The sequence below is a fragment of the Haliotis rufescens genome, unplaced genomic scaffold (genome assembly GCF_023055435.1).
Source record: "Haliotis rufescens isolate VD_foot unplaced genomic scaffold, xgHalRufe1.0.p SCAF_16, whole genome shotgun sequence".
Taxonomy (NCBI): domain Eukaryota; kingdom Metazoa; phylum Mollusca; class Gastropoda; order Lepetellida; family Haliotidae; genus Haliotis; species Haliotis rufescens.
In genome coordinates this window covers 33,584,495-33,604,205 of record NW_025963846.1, presented here as the reverse complement: position 1 = coordinate 33,604,205, position 19,711 = coordinate 33,584,495, and the positions used below count along the sequence as shown (strand labels likewise).

The window sequence follows — 19,711 nt, the reverse complement described above, 5'->3', positions numbered from 1 at the left end:
TCCTGTTCCAGACTCACCATCCGTGATGTCTTTCCCTCCCACCCCATCAGACTCCCACCCCACCAGACTGCCTCTCAAACTTGTTCCAGGGCCTCTCTCCGTGATGTCTTTCCCTCCAACACAACCAGACTCCCACCCCACCAGACTGTGTCTCAATTATGTTCCAGGGCCTCTCTCCATGATGTCTTTCCCTCCAACACAACCAGACTCCCACCCCACCAGACTGTGTCTCAATTATGTTCCAGGGCCTCTCTCCATGAAGTCTTTCCCTCCAACACAACCAGACTCCCACCCCACCAGACTGTGTCTCAATTATGTTCCAGGGCCTCTCTCCATGAAGTCTTTCCCTCCAACACAACCAGACTCCCACCCCACCAGACTGTGTCTCAATTATGTTCCAGGGCCTCTCTCTGTGATGTCTTTCCCTCCAACACAACCAGACTCCCACCCCACCAGACTGTGTCTCAATTATGTTCCAGGGCCTCTCTCCATGAAGTCTTTCCCTCCAACACAACCAGACTCCCACCCCACCAGACTGTGTCTCAATTATGTTCCAGGGCCTCTCTCCATGAAGTCTTTCCCTCCAACACAACCAGCTTCCCACCCCACCAGACTGTGTCTCAATTATGTTCCAGGGCCTCTCTCCATGAAGTCTTTCCCTCCAACACAACCAGCTTCCCACCCCACCAGACTGTGTCTCAATTATGTTCCAGGGCCTCTCTCCATGAAGTCTTTCCCTCCAACACAACCAGCTTCCCACCCCACCAGACTGTGTCTCAATTATGTTCCAGGGCCTCTCTCTGTGATGTCTTTCCCTCCAACACAACCAGACTCCCACCCCACCAGACTGTGTCTCAATTATGTTCCAGGGCCTCTCTCCATGAAGTCTTTCCCTCCAACACAACCAGCTTCCCACCCCACCAGACTGTGTCTCAATTATGTTCCAGGGCCTCTCTCCATGAAGTCTTTCCCTCCAACACAACCAGCTTCCCACCCCACCAGACTGTGTCTCAATTATGTTCCAGGGCCTCTCTCCATGAAGTCTTTCCCTCCAACACAACCAGACTCCCACCCCACCAGACTGTGTCTCAATTATGTTCCAGGGCCTCTCTCCATGAAGTCTTTCCCTCCAACACAACCAGCTTCCCACCCCACCAGACTGTGTCTCAATTATGTTCCAGGGCCTCTCTCCATGAAGTCTTTCCCTCCAACACAACCAGCTTCCCACCCCACCAGACTGTGTCTCAATTATGTTCCAGGCTCACCATCCGTGATGTCTTTCCCTCCCACCCCATCAGAATCCCATACCACCAGACTGCCTCTCAAACTTGTTCCAGGGTCACCATCCGTGATGTCTTTCCCTCCCACCCCATCAGACTCCCACCCCACCAGACTGCCTCTCAATCCTGTTCCAGGGCCTCTCGCCATGATGTCTTTCCCTCCCACCCCAACAGACTCCCACCCTACCAGACTGCCTCTCAATCCTGTTCCATGGCCCCTCTCTGTGATGTCTTTCCCTCCCACCCCTCCAGACTGCCTCTCAATCCTATTCCAGGCTCACCATCCGTGATGTCTTTCCCTCCCACCCCATCAGAATCCCACCCCACCAGACTGCCTCTCAATCCTGTTCCAGGGCCTCTCTCCGTGATGTCTTTCCCTCCCACCCCATCAGACTCCCACCCCACCAGACTGCCTCTCAATCCTCTTCCAGGGCCTCTCTCCATGATGTCTTTCCCTCCCACCCAAACAGACTCCCACCCCACCAGACTGCCTCTCAATCCTGTTCCAGGGCCTCTCTCCATGATGTCTTTCCCTCCCACCCCATCAGACTCCCACCCCACCAGACTGCCTCTCAATCCTGTTCCAGGGCCTCTCGCCATGATGTCTTTCCCTCCCACCCCAACAGACTCCCACCCTACCAGACTGCCTCTCAATCCTGTTCCATGGCCCCTCTCTGTGATGTCTTTCCCTCCCACCCCTCCAGACTGCCTCTCAATCCTATTCCAGGCTCACCATCCGTGATGTCTTTCCCTCCCACCCCATCAGAATCCCACCCCACCAGACTGCCTCTCAATCCTGTTCCAGGGCCTCTCTCCGTGATGTCTTTCCCTCCCACCCCATCAGACTCCCACCCCACCAGACTGCCTCTCAATCCTGTTCCAGGGCCTCTCTCCGTGATATCTTTCCCTCCCACCCCACCAGATTCCCACCCCACCAGACTGCCTCTCAATCCTCTTCCAGGGCCTCCCTCCGTGATATCTTTCCCTCCCACCCCACCAGACTCCCACCCCACCAGACTGCCTCTCAATCCTGTTCCAGGGCTTCTCTCCGTGATGTCTTTCCCTCCCACCCCACCAGACTGCCTCTCAATCCTGTTCCAGGGCCTCTCTCCATGATGTCTTTTCCTCCCACCCCAACAGACTCCCACCCCACCAGACTGCCTCTCAATCCTGTTCCAGGGCTTCTCTCCGTGATGTCTTTCCCTCCCACCCCACCAGACTGCCTCTCAATCCTGTTCCAGGGCTTCTCTCCGTGATGTCTTTCCCTCCCACCCCACCAGACTGCCTCTCAATCCTGTTCCAGGGCTTCTCTCCGTGAAGTCTTTCCCTCCCACACAACCAGACTCTCACCCTACCAGACTGCGTCTCAATCCTGTTCCAGGGCTTCTCTCCGTGAAGTCTTTCCCTCCCACACAACCAGACTCCCACCCCACCAGACTGCCTCTCAATCCTGTTCCAGGGCTTCTCTCCGTGATGTCTTTCCCTCCCAGCCCACCAGACTGCCTCTCAATCCTGTCAAGGGCTTCTCTCCGGGATGTCTTTCCCTCCCACACAACCAGACTCCCACCCCACCAGACTGCGTCTCAATCCTGTTCCAGGGCCCCTCTCCGTGATGTCTTTCCCTCCCACCCCAACAGACTCCCCCCCAACCAGACAGCGTCTCAATCCTCTTCCAGGGCCCCTCTCCGTGATGTCTTTCCCTCCCACCCCACCAGACTCCCACCCCACCAGACAGCGTCTCAATCCTCTTCCAGGGCCCCTCTCCGTGATGTCTTTCCCTCCCACCCCAACAGACCCCCCCCCAACCAGACAGCGTCTCAATCCTCTTCCAGGGCCCCTCTCCGTGATGTCTTTCCCTCCCACCCCAACAGACTCCCACCCCACCAGACAGCGTCTCAATCCTCTTCCAGGGCCCCTCTCCGTGATGTCTTTCCCTCCCACCCCACCAGACTCCCACCCCACCAGACAGCGTCTCAATCCTCTTCCAGGGCCCCTCTCCGTGATGTCTTTCCCTCCCACCCCACCAGACTCCCACCCCACCAGACAGCGTCTCAATCCTCTTCCAGGGCCCCTCTCCGTGATGTCTTTCTCTCCCACCCCAACAGACTCCCCCCCAACCAGACAGCGTCTCAATCCTCTTCCAGGGCCCCTCTCCATGATGTCTTTCCCTCCAACCCCACCAGACTCCCACCCCACCAGACAGCGTCTCAATCCTCTTCCAGGGCCCCTCTCCGTGATGTCTTTCCCTCCCACCCCACCAGACAGCGTCTCAATCCTCTTCCAGGGCCCCTCTCCGTGATGTCTTTCCCTCCCACCCAACCAGACTCCCACCCCACCAGACTCCCACCCCACCAGACAGCGTCTCAATCCTCTTCCAGGGCCCCTCTCCGTGATGTCTTTCCCTCCCATCCCAACAGACTCCCACCCCGCCAGACTGCGTCTCAATCCTGTTCCAGGGCCCCTCTCCGTGATGTCTTTCCCTCCCACCCCACCAGACTCCCACCCCACCAGACAGCGTCTCAATCCTCTTCCAGGGCCCCTCTCCGTGATGTCTTTCCCTCCCACCCCAACAGACTCCCACCCCACCAGACAGCATCTCAATCCTCTTCCAGGGCCCCTCTCTGTGATGTCTTTCCCTCCCACCCCACCAGACTCCCACCCCACCTGACTGCCTCTCAATCCTCTTCCAGGGCCTCTCTCCGTGATGTCTTTCCCTCCCACCCCAACAGAATCCCACCCCACCAGACTGCCTCTCAATCCTGTTCCAGGGCCCCTCTCCGTGATGTCTTTCCCTCCCACCCCACCAGACTCCCACCCCACCAGACAGCGTCTCAATCCTCTTCCAGGGCCCCTCTCCGTGATGTCTTTCCCTCCCACCCCACCAGACTCCCACCCCACCAGACAGCGTCTCAGGACTTACTGACTACACCTTACCTGCTATCTTCCCCCAGAGCTACTATCCGTGTCGTCTTCCCCTTGCAGCCCACCAAACTCAAGTTGGACAATTCATTTCTGGCCAGACTCCAGAACTGGAAGAAGTAGTTGAGAGACCAGATGCTGATGTTGCGAGCTGTGCTGATGTAGAGGAGGTTGTCATCAGTCAGCCCCATCCACAAAACTCCATCAGAAGAAACAACCAAGCTACAACAACACCGACACCTTGATAAGAATTTAGCACAACAACATGATAACAAATACAAAGTGGACGACATGTTTAGATTTCATCCCCCTGAATGATTGTCTATGCAAAAACCAAAATATGCTGAAGAAGGTCACAGGTGTCCATACAAAATTTGTGAAGTCTTTGAAATGGTGAACATGCATAACATAACCGTTGTGCTCAAGCATGCATAAGTGGCATGCATAAGTACATCAGGAACAACACCAAAAATATTATTCAGAACACAATTATTTCGAAACTATGTGAATATTATTCACTATATCCCCAAAATTAAAGTACAAAAATATTGTCAAAAGTGAAAAAAATAATTTACCGTCTTCGACATAATAAGCGCCCAGGGCACTCTCAAAATTAGAAATAGGGGACTCTTATTAGAATATTATTTTGGTGAAAAACAATAGAGTTCAAAGAGCGTAAATTTCGTGGTTTATGCTGAAATGTTTATAAACGACAGATAAATTTTTCCAGAATTTAATTGCCCATAATTAAGGGTGCATATAACAATCATATTATGCACAAATAAATAGCCTTGTGTACATTTATCAGTTGGAAGGGGTGGTAATTAGGATTGTTCACAAGCCAGTATATTAACAAATATCGCCGTGGGCGCTTATTAGAGCGGGGCGCTTATTACGTCGAATACGGTAACTCTGACCTGAATACCAATAACCGACTGAATGCTTTTTCAACAAAATGCCTTATTTTCAGCCGTGAGATTTAGTGACAGCCCACCTATAGAGAGCGTCCATTGTGTCGAGTGACCACATTCTGACCGTGCCGTCCAGGGAGGACGTGATGGCTATTGTGGAGGTGTCGGGGTGAATCAGGAGGTGAGTGACCGCTCGCGAGTGACCACGGAAAGTGTGCACCAGACCACCTCTCAAACTCCATACCTTCACTGAAATACAGGTTCCAGCAGGTTGAAAGATGACAGGAAACCTTGGTTACTTCAACCATGAAGTGTATTAAATGGGAAATATAGCAATTTTAAAATAAGGTTTACAATTCAGTTGACTTGGCTAATCATGGACAGAAAGCTACACTGGATAATATTTAGACTTGCAGAAGTCTCTGAGGCAATAATTATTTGTTCAAATCATTAGTTCTAGATTATGTAAATACTAAGAACAAGTCGTCCCTATAAGAGACTGGAGTCCTTAGACTGTCCACATATCTAGACTTGCCTATCAGGAGGATAGAATTACGACACATCCATGGACTTTTCTTTCAGTACAGCCTTGGAGCAAGGCTAGATACGATCGTGCAATGAACATTCAGTAAACGAACAAAAATGGATTAAAAAAATGTCAGTACTGTGCAGGTGTGTCCCTGGATTTTGTAATGAACTCAAAAGTTCAAGAACATACATATTAATTCATGCTTTTCTTCCAGTGAAACGTGCATATTGTGAAAACATATTTGGAGTGGCAAATCAGCATGAACAACCTCAGTGCTAGGGACATACTGTAAACAGCTTTATTTCTGTGCCGTTAAAATATTGCGAATACCACACCAAAGACAATACTGCGACGAGATATTTTTGCGAGTTGCCGTGTTGAGATGACCCCTCGATTACCAAACATTAGACAGCTTCTCTCCGAAGCTAGTTAATCTGAGTTGGCCGGAAAGTTGACCGGAAGGGATTGCGACCAATTATCAAATACGATAATTGACTCAACTCAGTGTCATGACTGTGAGTTTGAACACTGACGCAATCAAGCGAGGTTGGAAGAAGGCAGGATTACTGTGAGGTAACAGTGACACTAATTGGTCTGTTTACACTGTCATTTGTGATGTATTGTGTGACCATTCTGCATTCATTTGTGTTTTTAACTTATTGAGTAACTTGTGGTTGATGATTTCATCATTTGATGACGTGTTGCAATGAATAAAGTATGTATGTATGTATGTATGTATGTATGTATTATTTATACTTAATTTTGCGTTTTTAATTTTTGCGATTGAGTCTCGTTCGCAAAACTCGCAATAATAAAACTGTCGCAAAAAATTCCCTGTTCATCAAGTGCTTACTTAAAATGTCAATGGTCAAACAGTCTGATTCTTCTACATGACGTCCTTGTGACAATGGTATGAACCAAAAGCTTCAGTGTGCATTAGGGCTGTTACGTTTCACTCGCGTATTCGGTGAATCGAACCGTAACCATTCATGAATTGACTTGAATTTGTGGCCACTAGAATCGAATATTTATGAATATGGTATCATGTATATTTACATACCCTGTACCTAAAAATATCCATAACAACATATTATATGCATAGATTTCTTTCAATGCCAACACTCTAATAATATTTAATTTGATAGTATTGTTTTCACTGGTCATTGTCACATTTGAGCACATTCTAGTACCTGGATAAGCGCAGTAAATAAATGAATAATTTATTAATAATTAACAAACCATGTCAAATAAATTATGTTATTATTGTTTCACTGAATATAATAAATAATACATACACTGCTGACTTGTTATTGTAATTGTGAATTAATATTCGTATTCGTTACCCTATATTCGTGATATGAATCATATTCGCCTCATAGTGTAATCATTGCAGCCCTAGTGTGCATGCTGTTGAAAGACTGAAAGTCAAGTGTTAGACCTGTTGATGCTTACCCTCTGAATCCACAGATGCAGTCACCAACACTTTACAAGCTACAGAGTACTGACATCCTGTGATCGTCATGGCATGAGCTCTGTAAACACAGAAAACACTGACATCACAACCACCTTATGCAACACAACATCATCTACTACCAGGATTTGTAATCAGCTGGCTCCAACCAACCTTTAGATGACCCGAAAAAATAAAAGTGAAAAAAAATCTGAATCCACTACAAATTAAATTTACATACAATAGTTATAATTGCAAGACAATAGGTTGGATCAGAAATGAAACATTGCCCTCAAGACATTTGATACTCGTCTATAAAAGAAGAAAACCTTCTCGAATATCATATGTAACAAATGTTTTGTGAAAACACTTTCTTAGAAAAGTACAGATTCTAGCACTTTTGGGGGTTGAGTCCCATCTAGGATTCCAACTCAACCCCAAAATGTACTAAAATCTGTACTTTACTAAGAAAGTGATGTCCCAAATATAACATTTGTTACATTTGACCACTTTCTAAATGGCATGGTGTGTTCTTAAGTATCATATGGTTTCATTTTATCCTCAGGACTTTAAGTAAACAGGGTTCTATTGTCATTACATTGTCCAAAGACAGGCCTTACATTAGTTGGTTGACATCAGTAAAAAAGTGCAGAGGTCAAATAAAGGTCAAAATTTTAAATACTGCAGTAACTCGGTATTAATATGTTGAACCTCTCTTCTAAATACATATGTTCCAAAATTCATTACATTTGATCAAAAATTACAGACATACGATATATATAATAGCCAAAAATAGCTTTTTAAAAATGGATTCCATTTATAAGAGGCTGACGATGTGAAAAAGCTCAAGGATGAAGATGATGGCAGAATGTATGATTTGAGAGGACAAAAGCTCACATGGCCTTTCAGGCTCGGTGAGATACAAATAAAGCCTATGGAATGTCAGTTTATATATTTCCCATATTCTATGATTGAAAGAGCAAGAGAATGATTGAGTAAGACGTATGACCATCTCGGCAATCTTCCAGCCAAGGGGACCACCAAGAACAGGCTTCACAGGGTGTGCCCATGGGAGAATCGAACCCCAGCCTTCAGCAGAATGAGTGAACACATTCTCCACGAGGCTACCCCTACGCCTTTGACGACAAATATATACTTACTGGGAGAACTTGAAGAGTAGCTTCCCCTGCATGTCATACGCGTGTAGATCTGTGTCCGAGCAGCAGTACAGGTGGTCAAGGTTGTAGTCCAGGTCCACCCGCTTCACCCAGCTCCCTCCCAGGTTAGGCAGCTCATACCTGCAACAGGCCAACGTGTTATTTAGAAGAATACTTTACATCTCAATTTCATGCAATCTCCATATCATATGTCATATTCTGTAACATCTTCCCGAGGCAAGGGAGCCCATGGCGGAATTTTCTAATATATTGGCTTGTGAACAATCCCAATTAGCACCCCTTCCGATTGATCAATGTACACAAGACTTATTTATTCGCGTACAATGCGCACTCGTGTGTTATATGCACCCTTAATTATGGGCAATTAAATTCTAGAAAAATATATCTGTCATACATAATAATTTCAGGCTGTCAGCATAAACCATGAAATTTATCTTTCAACTGTTTTTTCACCAAAATAATATTCTAATAAGAGCCCCCTATTTCTAATTTTGAGAGCGCCCTGGGTGCTTATTACGTCGAATACGGTAACTGATTATAAATGTCCAGTTTCACCCCTTGCAATCATTCCATTCCAATCAAACGAAATGGACATCCGGTTCATAAACTGCCCTGCAGTTGCAGGATTTGCAAAGCATGTGTACATATGTTTTCCAAATCTTTTCAATCAAGGTGCTCAGGTAATTTGATGCAAGACCCGTTTTATTACAATAAATATCTTGATAATCGATCAGACCGTCTTGACTGGGCGCTGCCATTTTGTTTGAAGCAAATGCAAGTGAAATGAGAGGTGGAATATGATTGGTCAATAGGAGGAGACAGAAAGAACATAAATCGTCATAGCCACTTGGTGGTGCTACGATCGGGCCCAGAAATTCCAGCCTAGTTCGGCTCAGGAAGATGATTCTGTTATTTTATATAAGAGCATAATTTCCTGTTGTTTTGCAGATACTTGGGAGTACATTCATCAATAGCAAAAACAAAACAAAGTATGTTTATTTCAAACTCTTTTCAACTTTCTTTGAGAAACTAAAATCATATGATAAAATGGCTGTTTGAAATAAATATAATTAATTCAGATATTCTTTTTTTGGAAATGATTTGACAATTATTAAACAATGATTCGACTGTGATGTTTGTTGTTTAACGCTGCATTCAGCAATATTCCGGCTATATGATGGTCTGTAAATAATTGAGTCCGGACCGGACAATCCAGTTATTGACGTCATGAACATCGATCCACATTGTTGAGACGCAAATGTGACAATGACACACAATCAGCCAAGTCACCGAGCCTGACCACCCGATCAATTTAGTTTGTTTGTTTGTCTGTTGTTTAATGCCGCAATCAGCAATATTCCAGGTATATGATGGCGGTCTGTAAATAATCGAGTCTGGCCCTGACAATCCACTGATTGACATCACGAAAATCGATTCACGCATTAGGGATACGATGACGTGCAATCAACCAAGTCACCGAGCCTGACCACCCGATCAGATCAGTTTAGTTTGTTTGTTTGTCTGTTGCTTAACGCTGCACTCAGCAATATTCCAGTAATATGACGGCGGTCTGTAAATAATCGAGTCTGGACCAGACAATCCAATGATTGACATCATACGCATCAATTTATGCAATTGGGATACGATGACATGCATCAGCCAAGTCAGCGAGCCTGACCACCCGATCCCGTTAGTCGCCTCTTACTACAAGCATAGCCGCCTTTTATGGCAAGCAAGGGTTGCTGAAGACCTATTCTAACTAAGATCTTCATGGGTTCTTAATACAGAGACAGATATCAGTACCTGAGGGTCAGTCTAAAGTTAGCCAGTGGTTTCAGCTCCCTAAATGCCTTGGCTGCCACTTGATGGAAATGCCACACCTGTAGTAGAACAAAACAACATCACATGTAGCCACAACAAATTAAATCATTTGTTTATAATTTTCTATAAAATGTGTAGGGGCGGTGGGGTAGCCTAGTGGTTAAAGCGTTTGCTTGTTACGCCGAAGGCCAAAGTTCAACTCTTCACATGAGTACGATGTGTGAAGCCAATTGGTGTTCCCCCACGATAGGTTTATAACTAACAAGAGTCCCCTGAGAGCACAACATCCCCCGTAACTAACAAGAGTGCTCTGAGAGCACAACTCTCTCGCATGAATTTTTTTAACAAGTTTATATTTTCTTTGTATTTTATGAGTGAGTGAGTGAGTATGGCTTTACGCCGCTTTTAGCAATATTCCAGCAATATCACGGCGGGGGACACCAGAAATGGGCTTCACATATTGTACCCATGTCGGGAATCGAACCCGGGTCTTCGGCATGACGAGCGAACGCTTTAACCACTAGGCTACCCGACCGCCCCCTTGTATTTTATGAAATAACAACAGTAGATGGCACTGCATTTGAAACAAATTGTGCAGAACATTTTGTTGGGAGTAATCCAGTCTGAATGCTAATGCCATAAGGATGTAGCTCACCCACAAAAGCCTTATACGAGGAAACTAACTATAGTTATAGTTATAGTTAGATATTGTGATATTCTCTGGAAACTGGAGGAGGAGTAGATTTCATGAAGCTCCATAAAACGGGCAGTAACTCTGTCAAAATTAGTTGAAATGAAACGGGACTGCGATATGCGTATCATCAGCATGTCGACATCTTGTGTGTAGTGAGTCAAGGATATTCTCTGGAAACTGTAGGAGGAGTTGATTTCACAAGCTTAGTACCCTCTGTTGGACGGACAGACGGACGGAGGGTCTGCGCCCAACATAATCCCCCTTCGGCCATTCTGGCTCGGTGGGGGATAAAAACGGCATAAAACCATACTCACTCATCATGGGCATCGATCTATGCACTTGAGATGTACTAGTCTGGACTGATGCCGATTTATAGTGCTAGCTCACTGAGATACCATGCCGCAGTTTAACATGAATACCTCACTCAGACACAGTATACTGACTCCGAGCCGACCAGTCCTTGTTTTAGCCCCTCAATGCCGAGCGCCAGACAGGGTAACAACAAGTACCATCTTTTAACGTTTTTTGGTATGACGCGGTCGGGGATTGAACCACGGACCTTCCGCTCTCCAGGCGGACGCTCTACCACCAGACCACAGAGGCGGTCTCAAAAAGTCAGGATATAGGTGAAATTGCTACATTTGACCACTTTCTAAATGTGTATTCATGATACAATGTTGTTCCAGTTACAGTCGTGCCTCGTTTATACGGACACTTGTGTCATTTCACAATTCGTCCGTATAAACGAATTTCCGTATAACTGAAACCAGCTTCTTACTGGAAGAGTTACTTCCCTTCAATTATGCAACTCATGACAGATGACAGAGCAAACAGATACATCCACTCAATCTTTATTCAAGACATACACGTTTCAAAAAATCTGTCATGGAAGTTTGAACTTTACCACATTTTGAGGTTTGAATTTTAAACAATAATTCCAAATTGTCCAGATCGACTGTGTTCTCGTAATATGTAATCAAGGTCTCTATACAAGCACAAGCTTTTGACCTCTGACCTCCACAGACGCCATATTTATCGAATGGGATTACATGTACAACAAACAAGCTCGTCTCAAACGTAACTCAGTGTCACTTGGTTAATTGACTTCTCACGAATCAAAGGATTACCACCAGCGGAAGGATTACCACCAGCGGAAGTGTATTGTCCGGGTAAGTGAGACAAATTTGTGTGCATTTCAGTGTTTTGTGTATGAAAATGACCATCCGGTTCCGGAAACTGAATTTCCGTATATACAGGTAAATTTATGTAGTAATTATTTCGTTTTGAATGAAAATCGTCCGGGAACCGAGGTTTCCGGATATCTGAAGTCCGTATAAGCGGGGCATGACTGTACCTTTGTTCCTCCGACTCCTCCAGTGATCAGCTCATCTCGGACAGGGTTAAACAACATGAACAGCACGGAACTCAGGTCCGCACTCACGGAACACGTCTCCACAAAGTCACGGTTCATCACCTGGATGAAGAACATTTTACAGTAAAAATACAACATATTCTTGCTTTAAGGCCAGGCAAACCTGATTTTCTGTTTCATGGATTCTTCAACACAATATGCCAAGAGGCAGGCGGAAAAACAAATAAAAACAACCATAGTTTTCTCCTTTCAGACATTTGTGGGTCAGCTCCTGCCTTCGAAATTCATGCTTGTCCACTAGCCCGAGGCTACTAAATTGTGCTAAGGACAAGTAAAAGTCCAATGAAGGGTCATTGACAAGTAGCATTTGATGGCCATATATCTGAACCAGTTCTCAGTGCTTCAATTTTTTCTACAAATTGGAACTGAACAAAACGACAGAAAATGTAAACATAGTAAATATTTTATTTATTTAAATATTTTAAATATTTTATTTTATTTACTCTAGACGAGTCTTAAAAAAACACCAAATTTCTAAATAAAAATAGAATATGTTGGTCTTGCCTGAAGAATAATGACAGTGATTGCGTAATATTGCATCAATGATAGAAAATTTGTCTCACCTTTAAACTAAAATCTTTCGCTAATGCAAAGTAGCAGTTGTGTTTTCTTGCATAGACCAGGTGTGTTATGAGACGATATTCGTATTTAGGATACGTCAGGGCTTGGGTCACTGAAATATAAAATTTCATTCAATATAGTCATTACTTCCATATTCGTAATTGTTAAATTAATTACCATAATCAAAATATTTTCAGTACATTTGTATTAATTATATTCGTAATATGAATGTGTTTTCAAGGTAACCAAATGTAACATACTTAATGTTTTCAGGTGAGGTGAAATGGGGTTTAACTTAGCATTCAAGATTTTTTCCACTCATAGAGCTGTTGTTCTAGTCCGGACTACCACCTCCGTGGTCTAATGGGAGAACATCCGCCAGGAGACCGGAAGGTCCGGGGTTCAATCCCCGACTGCGTCATACCAAAAGACGTTAAAAGATGGTACTTGTTGTTACCCTGTCTGGCGCTTGGCATTAAGGGGCTAAAAGAAGGACTGGTCGGCTCGGAGTCAGTATACTGTGTCTGAGTGGGGTATTCATGTTCAACTGCGGCATGGAATCTCAGTGAGCTAGCACTATAAATCGGCATCAGTCCGGACTAGTACAAGCAGCCACACACACACACGTGCATGTGATTCCATGTCACAGTTTAAAACAGATACCCCACTCAGACACAGTATACCGACTCCGAATCAACCAGTCCTTGTTCCCTTAATGCAGGGTAGCAAATAATGTATTTGGTAAAATAGAGTAACAAGCAAAATGCAGCCTCACAGGAATGGCCAGTATTATCCATGGCGGCAAAGATATTGGTCCAAATATTTTCAGTATTTATCACTGAAAATTAGAACTTTTGCCAGGCAGTGTCACTTTTCATTGTTTATGAAGTGCATAGAAATGCTGCTATTCACATTCAGCGTCAATGTATGATGTGTAGACATGTTATTTCTTGACTTGAACTGTGAAAATGCTGAAAAGTCGATTTTGTGGAATTGAGGTTAGCAGACCTGTTAACCCCCTCCCGCTTAAGGAATATCTGACAAATCGAGGTGTGGTGAAACAGAGTTTCAAAATTATTGAAATTAAAATTATCTCGTTCAACATTGTTGCACTTATACAGCGATGTTCATCCACATGTGTGAATCTGGCTGCTTGAACTAGTCTAGACAAGTGCTGATTTTATAGTGAAAGCCCACTGAGATACCATGACGCAGTTTGACATGAATACCCCACTCCGACACAGTATACTGACTCTGAACTGACCAGTCCTCGTTTCAGCCCCTAAAAACCAAGAACCAGGCAGGGTAACAACAAGTATCACCTTTTAACGTCTTTTGGTATGACGCGGCCGCGGCCGGGGACATGGTGATCAAACCCCGACCTTCTGCTTTCCGGGCAACGCTATACCACTAGGCCATGGAGACGGTATGACAAATTCAGGTGTTAAAGTACTTTCTTATTTAGCCAGACTGTTTCAAATCCCTGTATCACGATGACCCGATACTCTAATGATCAGGTTAATAGGAATGAAAAGTGTATGAGTCAACTGCAGCACCAGCTGTAATCAATGATATTGACACGTGTAGATTACAATCTCCCCACAGGCAAACACAACCTAGGTTCTATTGACACGTGTAGATTACAGTCTCCCCACAGGCAAACACAACCTGTGTTCTATTGACACGTGTAGATTACAGTCTCCCCGACAGGCAAACACAACCTGTGTTCTACTGACACGTGTAGATTACAGTCTCCCCCACAGGCAAACACAGCCTGTGTTCTATTGACACGTGTAGATTACAGTCTCCCTACAGGCAAACACAAACTGTGTTCTATTGACACGTGTAGATTACAGTCTCCCTACAGGCAAACACAACCTGTGTTCTACTGACACGTGTAGATTACAGTCTCCCCACAGGCAAACACAACCTGTGTTCTACTGACACGTGTAGATTACAGTCTCCCCACAGGCAAACACAACCTGTGTTCTATTGACACGTGTAGATTACAGTCTCCCCCACAGGCAAACACAACCTGTGTTCTATTGACACGTGTAGATTACAGTCTCCCCCACAGGCAAACACAGCCTGTGTTCTACTGACACGTGAAGATTACAGTCTCCCTACAGGCAAACACAACCAGTGTTCTACTGACACGTGTAGATTACAGTCTCCCCCACAGGCAAACACAACCTGTGTTCTATTGACACGTGTAGATTACAGTCTCCCCACAGGCAGGCAAACACAACCTGTGTTCTACTGACACGTGTAGATTACAGTCTCCCCCACAGGCAAACACAACCAGTGTTCTACTGACACGTGTAGATTACAGTCTCCCCACAGGCAAACACAACCTGTGTTCTACTGACACGTGTAGATTACAGTCTCCCTACAGGCAAACACAACCTGTGTTCTACTGACACGTGTAGATTACAGTCTCCCTACAGGCAAACACAACCTGTGTTCTACTGACACGTGTAGATTACAGTCTCCCTACAGGCAAACACAACCAGTGTTCTACTGACACGTGTAGATTACAGTTTCCCCCACAGGCAAACACAACCTGTGTTCTATTGACACGTGTAGATTACAGTCTCCCCACAGGTAAACACAACCTGTGTTCTACTGACATGTGTAGATTACAGTCTCCACCACAGGCAAACACAACCTGTGTTCTACTGACAAGTGTAGATTACAGTCTCCCCACAGGCAAACACAACCAGTGTTCTACTGACACGTGTAGATTACAGTCTCCCCCACAGGCAAACACAGCCTGTGTTCTATTGACACGTGTAGATTACAGTCTCCCCACAGGCAAACACAGCCTGTGTTCTACTGACATGTGTAGATTACAGTCTCCCCACAGGCAAACACAGCCTGTGTTCTACTGACACGTGTAGATTACAGTCCCCCACAGGCAAACACAACCAGTGTTCTACTGACACGTGTAGATTACAGTCTCCCTACAGGCAAACACAACCTGTGTTCTACTGACACGTGTAGATTACAGTCTCCCTACAGGCAAACACAACCTGTGTTCTACTGACACGTGTAGATTACAGTCTCCCCCCCAGGCAAACACAACCTGTGTTCTACTGACACGTGTAGATTACAGTCTCCCTACAGGCAAACACAACCAGTGTTCTATTGACACGTGTAGATTACAGTCTCCCCCACAGGCAAACACAACCTGTGTTCTACTGACACGTGTAGATTACAGTCTCCCTACAGGCAAACACAACCGGTGTTCTACTGACACGTGTAGATTACAGTCTCCACCCCAGGCAAACACAACCTGTGTTCTACTGACACGTGTAGATTACAGTCTCCCTACAGGCAAACACAACCAGTGTTCTACTGACACGTGTAGATTACAGTCTCCCTACAGGCAAACACAACCAGTGTTCTATTGACACGTGTAGATTACAGTCTCCCCCACAGGCAAACACAACCTGTGTTCTACTGACACGTGTAGATTACAGTCTCCCCCCCAGGCAAACACAACCTGTGTTCTACTGACACGTGTAGATTACAGTCTCCCTACAGGCAAACACAACCAGTGTTCTATTGACACGTGTAGATTACAGTCTCCCCCCCAGGCAAACACAACCTGTGTTCTACTGACACGTGTAGATTACAGTCTCCCTACAGGCAAACACAACCAGTGTTCTACTGACACGTGTAGATTACTGTCTCCCCCACAGGCAAACACAACCTGTGTTCTACTGACACGTGTAGATTACAGTCTCCCTACAGGCAAACACAACCTGTGTTCTACTGACACGTGTAGATTAGAGTCTCCCTACAGGCAAACACAACCTGTGTTCTACTGACACGTGTAGATTACAGTCTCCCCCACAGGCAAACACAGCCTGTGTTCTACTGACACGTGTAGATAACAGTCTCCACCACAGGCAAACACAACCTGTGTTCTACTGACACCTCCTATCAAGCAATGCAATGTACACTCCATTAAGGACTTATCTACCTGATGTGGCTTAGGTGGGATTTATCTTAATCCCTCTTAAGTGATATAATAAAACAACATGAGGTTATGCATGCAATATTATACGAGATGTCAACACTGTGTTGTCTCTTAAGGATGTTGATAAAATGTACAGACTTTTAAAATATTTACCCAAATTTGCATAATCATGAGTCCCTGAATAGAATCCAAGCTTAAAAATGTCAGACAAGTCCGTTTTATGAAAAGGTGGGTTAAGTTTGGTATTTCCTACATATTCTCAAAATCCTCACATCAATTAAATTATCTGTACCTTTTCTCCAAATACATCTATGGGGAACAACTCACTAGACACTTTCCACTCAAAAGTATGTTGTCCAATGGGCTCGCAACTTGATGAAGTCATATATTGAACAAAGTTACTTTTGAGGGGGGAGTGTCTAGTGATTTGTTCCTCATAGATGTAGCTGGGCTATGCAGAAAAATGCAGTCCCCGAACGATTGCACCCAAAAGTGGGAGAGATATGACAATCGGTATTTGAAGAAAATGTACAGATAATCGACATGAGGATTGTTAGAAAATGCAGGAAATACACTTTAGGAAATACAACTTAACCCACCTGTGCATAAAATGGACTTGTCCGACATTTCCAAGCTCGGATTCTATTCAGGTAGTCATCATTACTACAATTTGGGTAAATATGTTTCAAGCTTGTAGTGGCTGTACATAATGTTGATATCTCATATAAGAAATACACGACCACAATAAAACACTGCAGGAAGATAAACCATGAGAATAAACCATTCTCCCTGCAGCGTTTTATTGTATGATAAATAACTCCCACTTGTTGTTTATTTCTTAAATAAAAACTCTTGGAATTTCAGTGGAGCTTGGCATTACAGATACCATACCAGGACTTGCCAGCTCGGAGTCAGAATACTGTGTGTGAGTTGGGTGTCTGTTACTATCCATGTTAAACTGTGGCAGGGCCTCTCAATGGGACAGCACTATAACATGATAAAACCCATCTTCCTGAGGCAAGGGAGTTAACTGACTATAAAAGTCCAGTTTCCACCCTTGCCGAACTAAGCTGGTATTATGGAGTTACATTTTGGCTGGACGAAATCGAAATTCCGGTTCGTAAACTGTCATGCAGAGTTCGGTCGATTGCAGGATTTGCAAAGCATGTGCACGGCCAACCCGTTGTCAACAGATATTTTCCAAATCTTTTCAAGTGTTTAATCAAGATGATTTGACGCACTCTGCGATGTAAGACCCGTTTTATCACAATATAGATCTTGATTGTCGATCAGATTGTCTTGTCTGGGCACAGCCATTTTGTTTGAAACAAATGCACATGATGCGAGAGGTGGAATCTGATTGGTCCATAGGAGAGGCATAGAAGAGACATAACTGGTAATAGCCACTGGTGGCGCTACGATCAAGCCAAGGAATTCCAGCCTAGTTCGGCAAGGGTGGAAACTGGACTTTTAACGTCAGTTAACTCTCTTGCCTGGGAAACTGGACTTTTAACGTCAGTTAACTCTCTTGCCTGGGAAACTGGACTTTTAAAGTCAGTTAACTCTCTTGCCTCGGGGAAAATGGATAAAACCAGCATTAGTCCGGACTGGTACAATAAGCCACACACACACATAGATGAATATCATAAAATAAGTGCAATTATCTTGAAATGTGATGTTAAAACCCCATTTCATCTCAACACCTTCATCTCCTGAAAGTTGACAAATAGAAGGACAGACAGACATAAACATGGGTTTTGGTTCGAGTGAGCTAGAAAACAAGATAGGAACACAAGAAACATATTGGATCAGTGGTCGTTGCTCATACTATCAACCACTGGTTTGTCTCTGTTATTTACAGGCTACCATGACAAGGGCTGGCTATCATTATAATTTATAGAGATCGATATTCATTAACTAAATATCGATCAATTATCGATAAATATCAGAAGAGTAACTTTTAGCAAATATGCGAGGAGATCCTGAAAGAAGTCAACATATTTCACGCCACTAATGAGTAAGTGAGTATGGTTTTACGCCTCTTTTATTCCAGCAATGTCACGGCGGGGGACACCGGAAATGGGCTTCACACATTGTACCCATGTCGGGAATCGAACCCGGGTCTCAGGCGTGACGCGAATGCTTTAACCCCTTGGCTACCCGACCGCCCCGCCACTGGTGAGCAGTGGCACATTTATGCATGGATTATTTTGAGGACATTTGAGATATAAAAAAAACCAGTTGCTTTCCGTCTTCAACAATTGACATTATTGTCTGTTTCAGTAAACCTAAACTTTATTTCATCACAATAGTTTACGTAAGTTATTATCGATGACAACAATTTCATATCAATGATAGTTCTTCCCATCAATGATAATTCCGGTTAAAGATCTTTTTAGCCAGCCCTACCTATGACATAGCTTAAATATTGCTGACTGTGGCATAAACAAACAAATAAATAAACAAGTACAAATTAACAAACAAACCTCTGGCGTCCACAGCATCCCTCTTCCAGGCGATCACCCCCTTAGCATCCAGGATGATGAACTGCCTCATCCTCCCATTGTACGACACTGACAGGGGGTAAACAAATACAGTGTTCAAACTATGTAACATGATCGATTCCTTCAAACAGTTACTGAAATCATTTACAAGCACTTTACACACAATTCATCATGTTTCCTATTTGGTTATTTTTGACTTGAAGACATCTGTCACTAAGAAATTTGAACCATCACAGGATGAGGTACGATGAAGACTCTGGCCCACTGGAAAAGTTGAGTCTTAAATTTACAAACTGGGATGGAAATTATCAAAATAAAATAAAATGGTTGACATCTGCTTTCTTTTTTACATGATCAAGTACAGTAAACTATGTTTATAACAAACACACTAACCGGTATAATGAAATGACGGATATAACCAACTATTTCTTGATCCCGTCCATTTGC

At 44.3% G+C, this 19,711-nt stretch overlaps 1 protein-coding gene across 3 annotated transcripts in view; it reads right to left on the bottom strand.

The window, feature by feature from the left end:
* LOC124133882 overlaps window positions 1-19,711 on the bottom strand; it is a 107,654-nt gene that overhangs the window by 75,775 nt on the left and 12,168 nt on the right. For all 3 annotated transcript variants that reach the window (XM_048397153.1, XM_048397154.1, XM_048397155.1), the window contains exons 3-10: window positions 19,247-19,333; window positions 12,778-12,887; window positions 12,137-12,256; window positions 10,071-10,147; window positions 8,250-8,387; window positions 7,092-7,171; window positions 5,194-5,359; window positions 4,215-4,421 (exon numbers count right to left, since the gene is read on the bottom strand). In XM_048397153.1, coding sequence (XP_048253110.1) covers window positions 4,215-4,421; window positions 5,194-5,359; window positions 7,092-7,171; window positions 8,250-8,387; window positions 10,071-10,147; window positions 12,137-12,256; window positions 12,778-12,887; window positions 19,247-19,333 — 985 coding nt within the window. The remainder of the gene's footprint in view (window positions 1-4,214; window positions 4,422-5,193; window positions 5,360-7,091; window positions 7,172-8,249; window positions 8,388-10,070; window positions 10,148-12,136; window positions 12,257-12,777; window positions 12,888-19,246; window positions 19,334-19,711) is intronic.